This window comes from Hippopotamus amphibius, chromosome 9, assembly GCF_030028045.1.
Source record: "Hippopotamus amphibius kiboko isolate mHipAmp2 chromosome 9, mHipAmp2.hap2, whole genome shotgun sequence".
NCBI classification, from domain to species: domain Eukaryota; kingdom Metazoa; phylum Chordata; class Mammalia; order Artiodactyla; family Hippopotamidae; genus Hippopotamus; species Hippopotamus amphibius.
Genome location: NC_080194.1, coordinates 27683465 through 27696477, shown reverse-complemented (window position 1 = coordinate 27696477; position 13013 = coordinate 27683465). Strand labels below are relative to the sequence as shown.

General features: G+C 44.6%; 1 protein-coding gene across 10 annotated transcripts in view; it reads right to left on the bottom strand.

The window, feature by feature from the left end:
• The window catches only part of PLEKHA7 (pleckstrin homology domain containing A7), a 208820-nt gene that overhangs the window by 85604 nt on the left and 110203 nt on the right, over positions 1-13013 (bottom strand). For 9 of the 10 annotated variants that reach the window (XM_057750068.1, XM_057750073.1, XM_057750072.1 and 6 more), the window contains one exon: positions 165-248. In XM_057750068.1, the coding sequence (XP_057606051.1) occupies positions 165-248 (84 nt within the window). Of the gene's footprint in view, positions 1-164; positions 249-11675; positions 11938-13013 lie in introns of those variants that run through there. The other variant, XM_057750077.1, reaches the window with a different exon arrangement.

Sequence of the window (13013 nt, the reverse complement as noted above, 5' to 3'; positions counted from 1 at the left end):
ACCCGCTGAGAGAAGTCTAGAGATTGAAAAAAAAATTCTCGAGTTTCACCTTGAATCAAACAATCCACTCCAAGCCCCTATGTCTGAAAGAGAAAACAGTCCAACAAGCTTTGTTTTGAGCAAATGCCTTTAAGCTCCCAAGGAGAATATACAAATGTACTTACTCTTCTTGAAGAATAAATTCGCTATTTTCTGGAGAAAACTGCCCACTCACAGGATGCCTGAATGCTGTGGTTTGCTGGTTATGGCTAAAAAGAAAGAAAGAGGGATAATGAATGAGAAGTCATGTGAATGGAAAGGCTCACAGACACAACAACAGGTCAGTAATGTCTGAGGACCCAGGTCATCACAGACTCCTCCCAGGCTGAGACTGCCGGCCTTGCCTCCAAGAGGCACTTTATCAGAACCCAGCTGCATTTAAAAGCCAAAAACTTCCATCTTAGGTGCCAAAGCCCACCTAAGACGTGGGGATTTCAATTTCAGGCAAGTCTTGCCTCCAAGACAACACTGTATCTTAGACAGGCAGTCCATGAAGTGCTTACTCCAACAAACTGACTCACTCAGCATCAGCGAAAAGTTACTTTAAGACGGCACGTGCTGAAAAAAAGAATGAAGGAAAGCAGACAGCACTTTCAACAGCTTCCAAAACCCATGAACCAGGGAAAGAATTCTAAGAATTAACACCCACCCAGAAAAATCTATCTTCTTAAAATTCTTCTCCCTACTACAAAATGTCTTCACTTCAGTGATGGGATATAAATGTATGGGCATGTCTCTGCAACATGACCTGTACAATTTCAACACTGTGGAGTTTCTATCACCCTTTTGAAGTGAGAAGGGATCAGCTTCCACGCTGAGTTGACAGACACAACCGAAGTGTGTAGGTGTTTTGTGTATTCATAAAGGCTGCCTGGTTCTTTGAAAGGGAGGAGTTGGCTCTAGAGGCTGCTGCTCGGATCCACGAATAAACTAACCTAACCTCCTCTTTTTTTTTCTTTAAAGAATATGATTTATGTTAAAATATTTTTCTAAATCACAAAATCAGTCATTTTAGAAATTATGGAAAATATAGAAAGAAAAAAAGCCACCCATGATCTCACCACCAAGAGATATACCTTCCTAGCTTTTTTTTTTAAAGTTGTGATTTTATTGTATTTAGAAATCTGTATCCTGCTTTTTTCACATTCAATTAACATAGAAAATTTCCTATGTCATTAAGACGTCTTCATTTGAAATAGGTGTATAATAGTCTTATCATATAGATGTAAAATATTTTTCATATAACTGTTCAAAAAATGTTTATTAGCTATTTGTGTGTCAGGTACTACCTTAGTGCTGGAGATAGAGTGAACAAAAAAGTCTTTATCCCGTGGTGCTTATATTCTAGAAAGATTTACATTCTTCTAATGCTGGACATCTTAGGTGCTTCACCTACCCCACCCCCACTATTATAATCAATATATCTTTGCAGGGACTTCCCTGGTGGGATAGTGGTTAAGAATCTGCCTGCCAATGCAGGAGACGGGTTCGATCCCTGGTCTGGGAAGATCCCACATGTCATGGAGCAACTAAGCCCATGCGCCACAACTACTGAGCCTGTGCTCCGCAACTACTGAAGCCCGTGTGCCTAGAGCCCGTGCTCTTCAAGAAGAGAAGCCTGCACATCACAACAGGTAGCCCCCATTCACCACAACTAGAGAAAGCCCATGTACAGCAATGAAGAGCCAATGCAGCCAATAGATAAATAAATATTAAAAATATATTTAAAAAACCATATATATATCTTTGCATATGTGGGCTTTTTCTGCAATTCAAATTATTTACTTGGGTTAAAGTCCCAGAAGTAAAATTACTAAATCAAAGGTACTTGATTTAGTCATTTTTTAAGGCTCCTAATACAGATGGTTAAAAAGCTTTTATTGTCAGAGTCAATATATCATCTGAGTTTGATAGTGTTAAGATATCAGCCCCATCTCCAAATTGAGCCCTGACTCACACCAGAGGTTAGTAAGTTTAAATGAGCATAGCATAAAGGTTAAAAAAGAAAAAAACCTCTAAGCCTACAAAGTTTGTCTTACTCTGCCCTGGGGCCGTCAGAGCATCCTGCGTTCTGGTGTCTGGGTAAAGCTGGCACTGAGGTCTGAGCAGCCTGAATCCTAATAAGCCATATGTGAAGCTGGCAGAGCCATCAGGCCAGGCTGCTCCCTAGCCCTGTGACCGTTCACCACCCCCGGCACCCTCTCAACCCTCCCACCTACTGCCAGCCTCCAAATTCCCAGCTCCTGGTTCAGACAAAGCCCTTGGAATCCTATGACCTCATCTGGCAGGCAGCAGACTGCTCCTCCCAAAAAAGCAGAGTTAAGGCATGAGTGTCTAGATAAGGATGAGAAGCAGGCCCCCTAAACAGCTATCTCAGAAATCCTTGAATTGTGTTCGTGGGTTAGGCTTTATTTATACCCAGTTTCTTTTAGCCATCTTCATCCAGAGGAAATTTGAAAACACTCTAACCTAAGCCTGCCTCATTTCTACCTGGAAAAAAAAAATGCTCTGCTCATAATGGGAATAATAATAATTCCTATCCACTATTACCTCTGCAAAGCCTTTTCTTAATACATCTTAACTATTAACAACATTGACCCGTTTTATGAATGAGGAAATGGCTCAGAGAGGTTAAGAGCCTTGCTAAAGATAACTTCATCAATAAGTGGTAAGACAGGAACACGAATCCAGGTCTTCTATTTCTAAAGCCGATGCTCTTTGTATAACCTGCTGTCCCCTTCCCTTAGGAGTCTGTGGGGCTGGCAGCTTCCTGGCCATGATCAGAAGTTCCTAAAGACAAGGCAACTGGAAAACAGCAACATCTACTGCTACTCTCTCTCCCTCCCCACCTCCTTCCTTCCCCTTATGCCTGGGTCCAAATTTCTGAATGACAACACCTGTGTGGCACTCAGTAGCCCCCAAACAGCCTTTGGTCCTATCACAAGGTCAGCCTGATGAATCTCTGGCAGATGCAGGCAAAGAGCAGATCTTCTCTGTGCCTGGAGCAGCATCTAGCAATGACTTCACATACACTGTACAACCTGAATAGCAACTCCTGGGCTCCCCACACCCAACTTGTACTGGCTTAAATAAGCCCAGAGTCTTGGGTCAATGAATCCTGAGCTGGAAGGTGTAGATACTACGATGATTTTCACATTCTAACATTAGAAGAAAGAACGTTTTTTAAAGTGGACAAAAATAGAGCTGTTATTTGATTAGATCTAGAGGCAGCTTCCCAACCTTTCTTCCTTAATATAGATGCTGCCCTTTTTGCCAAAAATAGTTATCAACCACAGCACCATCACCACTACTTCCTGTGTTTACATGAAGCTTTAAGTGTGGTCACATTCATTACCGTATTTAACCCTCCCAAGTACCCACTGAGGTAGGCAGCACAGATACTTTTATTCCCATGTTAATCATAAGAAAATGAAGATCCGGGTTATGGGATGTTATTGGATCACTAAATTTAAAAAAAAAAGAGGATTCAATACATTGAGAAAAGAGATGAATCAAAGTAATGACACCTGAATACTGAGGTCTTAAAATTTGATAATTTCTGATCAAATTTGTCCAGTTTGCGAATGGCAGAGTTTCTGGTTCAGAATTTTTTGAGCAAAGGAAGAAGAGTTAGGTCCTTGGGCTGTTTCCTTCAATCTTCCTGAACACCCAGCAGGGCAGACTGTGTTTCATCACATCAAGCCACAAGTGAGGAAAGGCCCAGAAAAGGTAAATGATGTGCCCACAACAGTCAACTCCTGTGTTGCTGCAACCACCACTCTTCTGATCTCTTTCTACCACTCCAGGCTCACCCTCACCAAATGGAGTCTGCCTGCTGAATGCTGTACCCCAATACCCATTAGGAGACTGCAGAGTCCTTTGACTTTACCTGCTGTCCTTGATGCCTCAGCTCAAAAGCCCCTAGACTGCTCCATTTCCTGATTTTTGATTTTCTAAAACCCATGAAGAATCTCATGTCCTATCACCCTGTCTCAAGACACAGCTAGCAGGCACAGACAAATCCCTTGAAATACCTGTTCTTTAACCTGAATTGCCACCTTGCTCCCCAGCAGCGATAGAGATGGCCCGGTGGGGAGCCAGGTGGCTGGTTTTAATGGAGCACAGAAACTCTCTCTCCTCCATACAAGGGCTTCTGTTGCATTTCAGAGTACTGAGAAAGTACCTCAGCACGAGGTAGAACACAACCTAGCCTTTACTCTCAGATCCCACTCTTCCTCCCAGGAGCAGCCCTCCAGGTTGAATGGCAGCCAGTCTCACCTGTGAGAGGACCAGGGAGCACGGGTGGAAGGTGGCAGGGAAGGACAATCCCCACAAAGGCGGGCCCTGGGTAACCATCCATGTAAACAAGCATGTCTTAACAAGCCGTGGGCAGGAAGAAGTTGGGTTAGGCCCTAAAGAAGTCTGACAGCCGACACAGGAGAGTTGACAGGAGAACACAGTGAGGACCAGGAAGAACTGGAGACTGATTTTAGCTTAGTAGAAGGAAGAGCCCACCTACAGCCACAGATGGGGCTAGTCAAAATGTAAATGAGTCCTGCAGTTTCTTGCAATGTTTTTGCAAGATTAATTCTTCCATTCATACAGATTTTTACTATAATGTGAACAGTGATTCTGGTTGGTTAAACGTCAAGGTTCCAGTTTACTTAGCACGGCTATTTTTTTTGGCATGGCAAGAAGTCCTGGAGTTATGTGAATGGTGCTCAAGAGTGGAGGTCGGGGACTTCCTAGGTGGCACAGTGGTTAAGAATCTGCCTGCCACCATAGTGATCAAGACAGTATGGTACTGGCACAAAAATAGAAAGGAAGATCAATGGAATAGAATAGAGAACTCAGAAGTAAGCCCAAACACATATGGGCACCTTATCTTTGACAAAGGAGGCACGAGTATACAATGGAAAAAAGACAGCCTCTTCAATAAGTGGTGCTGGGAACACTGGACAGCAACATGTAAAAGAATGAAATTAGAACACTTCCTAACACCATACACAAAAATAAACTCCAAATGCATTAAAGACCTACATGTAAGGCCAGACACTATAAAACTCCTAGAGGAAAACATAGGCAGAACACTCTTTGACATACATCAAAGCAACATCCTTTTTGACCCACCTCCTAGAATCATGGAAATAAAATCAAGAATCAACGAATGGGACCTCATGAAACTTAAAAGCTTTTGCACAGCAAAAGAAACCATAAACAAGACTAAAAGGCAACCCTCAGAATGGGAAAAAATAATTGCCTATGAAACAACGGACAAAGGATTAACCTCCAAAATATACAAGCAGCTCATGCAGCTTCATACCAAAAAAGCAAATAACCCAATCCATAAATGGGCAGAAGACCTAAATAGACATTTCTCCAAAGAAGACATACAGATGGCCAACAAACACATGAAAAGATGCTCAACATCACTCATCATCAGAGAAATGCAAGTCAAAGCCACAATGAGGTATCATCTCACACCAATCAGAATGGCCACCATCACAAAGTCTGGAAACAACAAATGTTGGAGAGGGTGTGGAGAAAAGGGAACTCTCCTGCACTGTTGGTGGGACTGTAAGTTGGTACAGCCACTATGGAAAACAATTTGGAGGTTCCTTCAAAAACTACAAATAGAACTACCATATGATCCAGTCATCCCACTCCTGGGCATATACCCAAAGAAAACCATAATCCCAAAAGAAACTTGTACCATAATGTTTATTGCAGCACTATTTACAATAGCCAGGACATGGAAGCAACCGAAATGCCCATCAACAGATGAATGGATACAGAAGATGTGGCATATATATACAATGGAATATTACTCAGCTATAAAAAGGGATGAGATGGAGCTATATGTAATGAGGTGGATAGAACTACAATCTGTCATACATAGTGAAGTAAGTCAGAAAGAGAAGGACAAATATTGTATGCTAACTCACATATACGGAATCTAAAAATGGTACTGATGAACTCAGTGACAAGAACAAGGAAGCAGATACAGAGAATGGACTGGAGAACTCGAGGTATGGGAGGGGGCGGGGGGTGAAGGGGAAGCTGAGACGAAGCGAGAGAGTAGCACAGACATATATATACTACCAACTGTAAAATAATCAGTGGGAAGTTGTTGTATAACAAAGGGAGTCCAACTCGAGGATGGAAGATGCCTTAGAGGACTGGGGCAGGGAGGGTGGGGGGGACTCGAGGGGGGGGGGCGTCAAGGAAGGGAGGGAATATGGGGATATGTGTATAAAAACAGTTGATTGAACCTGGTGTACCCCCCAAAAAATAAATAAATAAATAAATAAAATAAAATAAAGAAGAAAAAAAAAAAAAAAAAAGAATCTGCCTGCCAATGCAGGGGACACGAGTTCGAGCCCTGCTCTGGGAATATTTCACATGCCGCGGAGCAACTAAGCCTGTGTACCACAACTACTGAGCCCATGCGTCGCAATTATTGAAGCCCACGCGCCTAGGGTCCGTGCTCCACAAGAGAAGCCACTACAGTGAGGAGCCTGCACACCACAGTGAAGAGTAGCCCCCGCTCTCAGCAACTAGAGAAAGCCCGTGTGCAGCAACGAAGACCCAACGCAGCCAATAAATAAATAAAAAATAAATAAATAAATTTATTAAAAAAAAAAAAGAGTGGAGGTCGAAGCAGCCTGATAAATCTGCTTTTCTGACAGAGGTGGTATTGGTATGCTGAGAGTGTGACAGATCTGCTCTGTCAGCAGCAGCTCTTATCTGGCCCCTGCTATAAAGAGGAGAAGAAACAGCTTAAAATGTAAGGAAAGTATCTGGCCTCGAAGCCCACAGAGGGACTCTATCAAGGCTCTTCTCATTGGTATGCTGGGCAGCAGCTGCCACTCTAGACCTTCTGGCTCCTCAACACAGCTCCCAGAATACTGTAAAAGAGTCACCCTGCAGACCTCAAGCCACAGTCAGCAGTGCCTCCAGGCTTGTTAAGGCACTTACTATCTTTGTTCTAAATCCCAGCGTCTCCAGAAAACCAAGGTTCCAGGTAACCTAATCATGCTCCTAGTTAGGTCCCCAAATTAATAACCAAAACTCCAAAGACATAAGAATTTGCCTCCCTGCCTTCAGCTCCCATTTGGGCTGCAGAGCAAAGAGACAGCAGCCAAGAGTCAAAACGACATCTCTATGTTCCCTCAACACTTAAACTTTTATTTTTCTTAACACTCTCACAAAATTTCTCATTTGGTACAAAGTGTCACTGATATTCATGTGGCATTTCCTAAGCAGACTGAGGATGTTACTGAAGTGGTCTTTGGAGCTTGCACTATTTTGAAAATGACAAGCAGCTCGCTGCACACCACATAACTCTGACAGGCCCCTCTTCCAGAAACATGAGAAGCAGGCCTTGATGAGCCAACGTATGGTCCCCATCCTCCGTCCAAGTGAGTGCCATCAACACAGTACTAACCAGCCTCCTTCAATAGCCACCATGGGCAACAAGTCAACCCAGAGTCCTGGGATCAGAAGATCTGGGTTCCAACCAGAACAAGCCACCTCGGGTCTCTGAGCCTTAGTTCTTCAATTTACAAAAAGGGAATAATAATAACATCCTTCCAAAAGGTTGTTGTGAGGCTATACGAAAGGGCATCATACAATGCCTGGCACATGGAAGGTACTCAATCAATGTCTGTTGAACCTGGCTGTGTCTTGACAATGGCAATGACTAATAGGCATCTAAATTGTAAGGGGCAAAAATAAAATGAGTCTCCTCCCCTCACTTCCACCAAATCCAATACTCCTCCCTCCAGGTTTCCCTATGTCCATTAACAGCATCGCTATCCAACAACTTAAAAGTCATCCTCCAATCCTTTACCTTAATCTCCACATCATATATTAGCATGTCCTGCTGCCTCCATCTAAAAAACACACTCTGAATTCATACACTTCTCTCCATATCTACAGCCAGCACCCTAGTCATCTTAACAGCCACTTAACCGCTCTCCCTGCTTCCACCCTGGCCTCTGTACACCCATCCTTCTCACCGAAAGCCTGAGGGATCCTTCAAAATGTCAGATTACACACACTCCTCCTTTAAGCCCCACAACAGCTCTACATCACACAGAGAGTAAAATTCAAGCTCCTTACCTTGGCTTACAAGATCCTAGATGATCTGACCCCTGCCTAGCTCCATCCTCTTGCACCACTCTCCTCCTTCCCCATCCTGCTCTGGACACACCAGTCTCCTTTCTGCTCCTTGAACACCAAGCTCTTTCCTACTTAACAACCTTTGTACTGGATGCTCCTTCCCGTGTACTCTCGTAACTGGTACCTCGTCATTCAGACCTCAGCAGAATTACCATCATCTGAGAGCTCTTCCCAACCACCCACTGAAGTAGGCTCCTAGTCACCTGATATCACATCATCCTATTTTAATTATTACTTATTTTTCTTACTTATGTCTGTGTTTGATGATCATCAGTATCCCTGACTAACAGTGTATTTCAAAAGAGCAAGGACCTTGCCTGTCTTTTTACTGCTACTATTGGCCTGTAACAGAGTCTGGTTCTGCTATACGTGCTGAATGAGAAATAATGACTAAGGAGACTCCTACTTTAAAATGAGGCCATGCCTCCAAATAGGCTACCTAACCCTATAGAAGTCTGGACTCAGGTCACAAAGAGATAAGAACTTAAAAGGCCATAAGCCATCAGAAGGCAGTGGCTTCTGCTCTTACTAAGTGAGCATGGAAGCATCAGACACCAACATGCTAAGAATGCTTCATCTTTGGCCCTCTCCCAACTGTGTTACAGTATAATTTGGAGAAATTAACCCTCCCCTGCAATCCCCCAACCCCCCTGCAAAGGAGAGGTGGTACACTCAGCAGAAATCAAAGAATGGAATGCAAACACCCTAGAGGCAATTACTGAGTGATTAAAAACACAGGAGGATAATACAAACATCACCTGTATCTCCTCTCTGTGAACTGGGAGAGTATTTGGTGTGAAACCTACAATTTGGTGACTGATTATACACTCACATTCCTCTCTACTATTTCATGTGTGTTTGCTCTCCTCCCCTTTTCTCCCCACCTCCAGTAAGATCCTAAGTTTCCGCAGGGCTGGAAGCACTCATTCACTGATTTCTCATGTATCTACTGCAGCACAGAACAGCAATACCACGGAGCAGGCACTTGAACTCCTTTATCTCAAAAGCCTGAGCACAAACAGGGAGAGGCTGTGCAGAACCCATCTCATTTTCTGATTTCAGCAGCCCAAGTATCACACATGCCTCAGAGAGACTGGGGGAGGCAGGGGCCCCCAGGCCCTGATAAAGGTTGCTACACCCAGGCTGGGAGACTACACCAGTTCTGGGGAGCATGGTGCAAACCGAGAAAGGGCCTTCCCCACTTCCCACAGTGTCTACCCTTGACTCACACACCCAGCAAGGCAAAGACACTGAAATCCAGCCAAACCTCAGACCCACCACCCAGAGAGGCAGTCAGTACCTGCTCCCCTTGCCCAAAGGTACCAAAAGAGGCTGAGCCTGGCACAGCAGAGCTGGGCTCAGGGAGTCACAAAATTAACTGAGTGAACTGAAAGCTGTCACATCTTGCAAGAGGGAGGTCTCTCCTTTCCAAACACTGAATTTAACAGACTGAAGTCTTCCAGCATGATTTGAAAAGCTCTATATTTCATTAGGCTCTCCAAGTGTTTTCAGATCCATTCCGTGGCCAACTCATCTCATAAATTACCTCTTCTGACCCAGTAACCCACACTGCAAGCCTCTCTTCTCCCCAAGCCCCTAAATGGGGCTCCAATACTTAGGATTGCTGGTTAATAGAAAGTTTTAATTGTAGCTCCACAGGACTTCAATAACCATGAAAAGACTAAAGCCAAACTCCTGACTGAAAGAGGAACTCAAACCCAGATAGCCTCCCCTTGGGACTGTGTACCACTGATTGGGACTTGAACCCACTCTCTTTTAACTGAGATCACACACCTGGTCTCAGGACTTAACGAAACTCAGATTCTTGATGTCTCATCACAGAAAGAATCCAGTGACAAAGTGATAGGTAAGAAGCGGATTTATTTCGAGAGAAACACTCCACAGACAGAACGTGGGCCATCTCAGAAGGTGAGAGCGGCACCAGGGTATGGGGTTTTCAGCTTTTATAGGAGTGGGTAGTTTCACAGGGTAAAGTGTGGGAGGAGCACGCCAGCTGTTGTGGGGAAGGGGCGGGGATTTCCGGAAGCTGGGCCCCGCCCACTTTTCGGCTGGCCTTGGACCTGTCATGGTACCCATGTGTGTGTCATTTAGCTTGACGTGTTGCAGTGAGCACATACTGAGGCTCAAGGTCTAGTGGAAGTCGACGTGTCCTCCATCGTGGACCTATGGGGTCCTAATCATTGCTGTCATGTCCTCGGGCTATGTCATTCTTTTAAAGGTGGTGCCCTGCCCTCTCCCCTCCTGTTTCACCCGCCTCTAACTTTTTTTTAAAGGAAGGTGGCAGAAAAGCAATGTAATAGGAGCCGAGGTACCAGCTCTGTTACTACCAACTAGTTTCATGCCCCTGAGCAAATACACAACCTCTCTGGGTCTTAAGTTTCCTCATCTGTCCAATGAGGGGGTTAGACTCTCCACCGAAAGAGGCCACACGAGGCTTTCAAAGCATGAACCCCAGGCTGTTCAGAGTCATACAGGCTGCAGTTCAAATCCCAGCTCTGCTGCACACAGGTGGTGCACGACCTTGAAAGAGTTAATGACCTTTCCAAGTGTTGCTTTCTTTATCTTTAAAAAGAGGAGACAATTCCAACCCTGCAAGATTGTTATAAAGAGTACTGATAAGGAGCCTGGCCTAGGGCACATACTCAACCTTCAGTGCCTGTCGTATCTTTCTCTTGGTAGCTCTAAAACTCCACTCTAATAGAGTTATTTTGTCTTTTTCTATGTTGCAAGCTCCAGTATTATTAGCCTGGCTCAAGAACACATTTTCCTCCCTTTGAGTTAAGGGAAAACACCCAGCCTCCTGTTTAAACTTAAGATCAGTAAGCACCATCCTTCAGCCACACTTCTGTCCCTCGCTGCATTGAGGCCCATGTTTCAGAAAGAGCAGCCCAAGAAAAAACAGCTTTCCCAGCAGGCTGTGCTGAGCCAAGGATGCACTCTACAGAAGTTTTAAAACTTCACAGAAATTTTCTATTTCAGAGAACACCCAGTTTTATGCTTCTGTTTAGCGCTCTTCAATAAGTCAGTTTCCTCAGATGTAAAATGAGACGGCTGGACCAGGTGATGTTTTAGGGATCTTCCAGCTGTAACATCTTAAGATGCTGAGGTTCATCTCAGACTACTGCTGGAGCCACAGACTGAAATGTAACAACCCTGCACACAAGTGAAAACACAAAGGAAGGAGACAGAACAGCTGTCCTCCCCAGTCTCATTTGCCAACAGAATATCCTTTGTAATGACATCAGGGAGGTGCAGTTAACGAGACTTTTGTCCTCTTTATTCCCAATTAAATTGGATTTTGTTTTTAAACTGCAGACGCTCCCAATCAACCCATCAAAAACTCCCTTTCTATCAGTCATTACTTGACATTCATGAATCAGATTACGTCGCGGCAAACTGAACCCTGGTATAGAAACCAGTATAGGACTAACCTGCTCTCCAGTTCCTGTTCTCACTGGGAAAGGCGGCAGACACACTCACTCTCTCCTCGAACTCCATGCTGTGTCTCTCCAGCCTTGGCCTTATGAAAACCCCAGTTCAGGTCGGACAGGGAGGGAGGGCCCCGTCGCCTGCAGAGGTGAAGCGGAGGCTCCCAGCCCGCCTGCTCTCTTTCAATTTCGGTTCTGGAGCAGCTGCCTCCCAAGGTGTTACAAATCCGGCAGCCACTTGCTCCTACTCATTCATTCTCCTTCCTTCCCACACGCAAACTCTGGCAACGATGCAGGAACACCGTTCCAGCTGTGAGTCACCGCCCCACTGTGGCCAAGCGCAGCACTGGATGTGGGTAAACAGCAAGGCAGGCACTTCATGTGCTTGTGGCCAGGGGGTTGGCTGTCCCTCTGGTAGCAGGACGTAAGAAACACCTCCGTCTGTGAGCCCTGGAGTGAGAATGAAGCTCACTCAGCTCTGCTCTGCCACACTGTGGCTGAAATCAGCCCCAAAGCAGAGAGCCTTTGGGGAAGAAATGAGGGCTCCACTATCACTATCTCTCACGGTCAAGGTCGGGAAGAGGCTGAGCAGTTACAAGCCATCATACTCACTCCCAGTGGTAACAATCTATGATTCTTTCATCACTGTTTGGGATGCCTACCGTCTTCTCCGTATCAATTTAACCATGTCGCTCTCACTCCCAGAGCATGCTTAGAAAGGAGAAGGGCAGGGGGTTAGAAAGGAAAACTGAAGTATCAAAGTGCCTTTATCACCACAGTCTCAGAGCAACACTGTGGCTCTTCACTGGTCTATGTAGGTCTACAAGTTATGACGCAGATGACAAGGACTTGTGTTTTCACAGTTATGTTCCAAAGCCTACATAGTGCCTGGCACATAGCAGGTGCTCAATAAATATTTGCTGAATGAAAAAAAATACAGGGAGTTTTGTTCTGAGTCTACTTGGGATGACAGTTTTACTAAAACCTGTATCCATTACCATCATTTTTTCCCTTTTAGAAATTTCCATATCTTTCACACTCCCACCACTGCCTGTAGGGAGTATTCTATAAATCTTTAAATGCAGAGACAATTTACTGTGAAACTAAGGAATCTCAAGCACTAGTGCCCCTTACTTTCAAAAGTCCCTTCCAAGGCCCTAGAAAGGGGCCTAGCAACGTGTGTACATGCTTTCTACAATCGCACATATTTTGAAAGAAGACCTCCCAAATTTTATAAACATCAAGCCCCACAAAGCAGATCTGCCACCGCAGAATGAAAGAATGAAGCCATCCTGACACATCATCCTAACGAGGGCACTTGAACTGACAAAACTTGTTTTA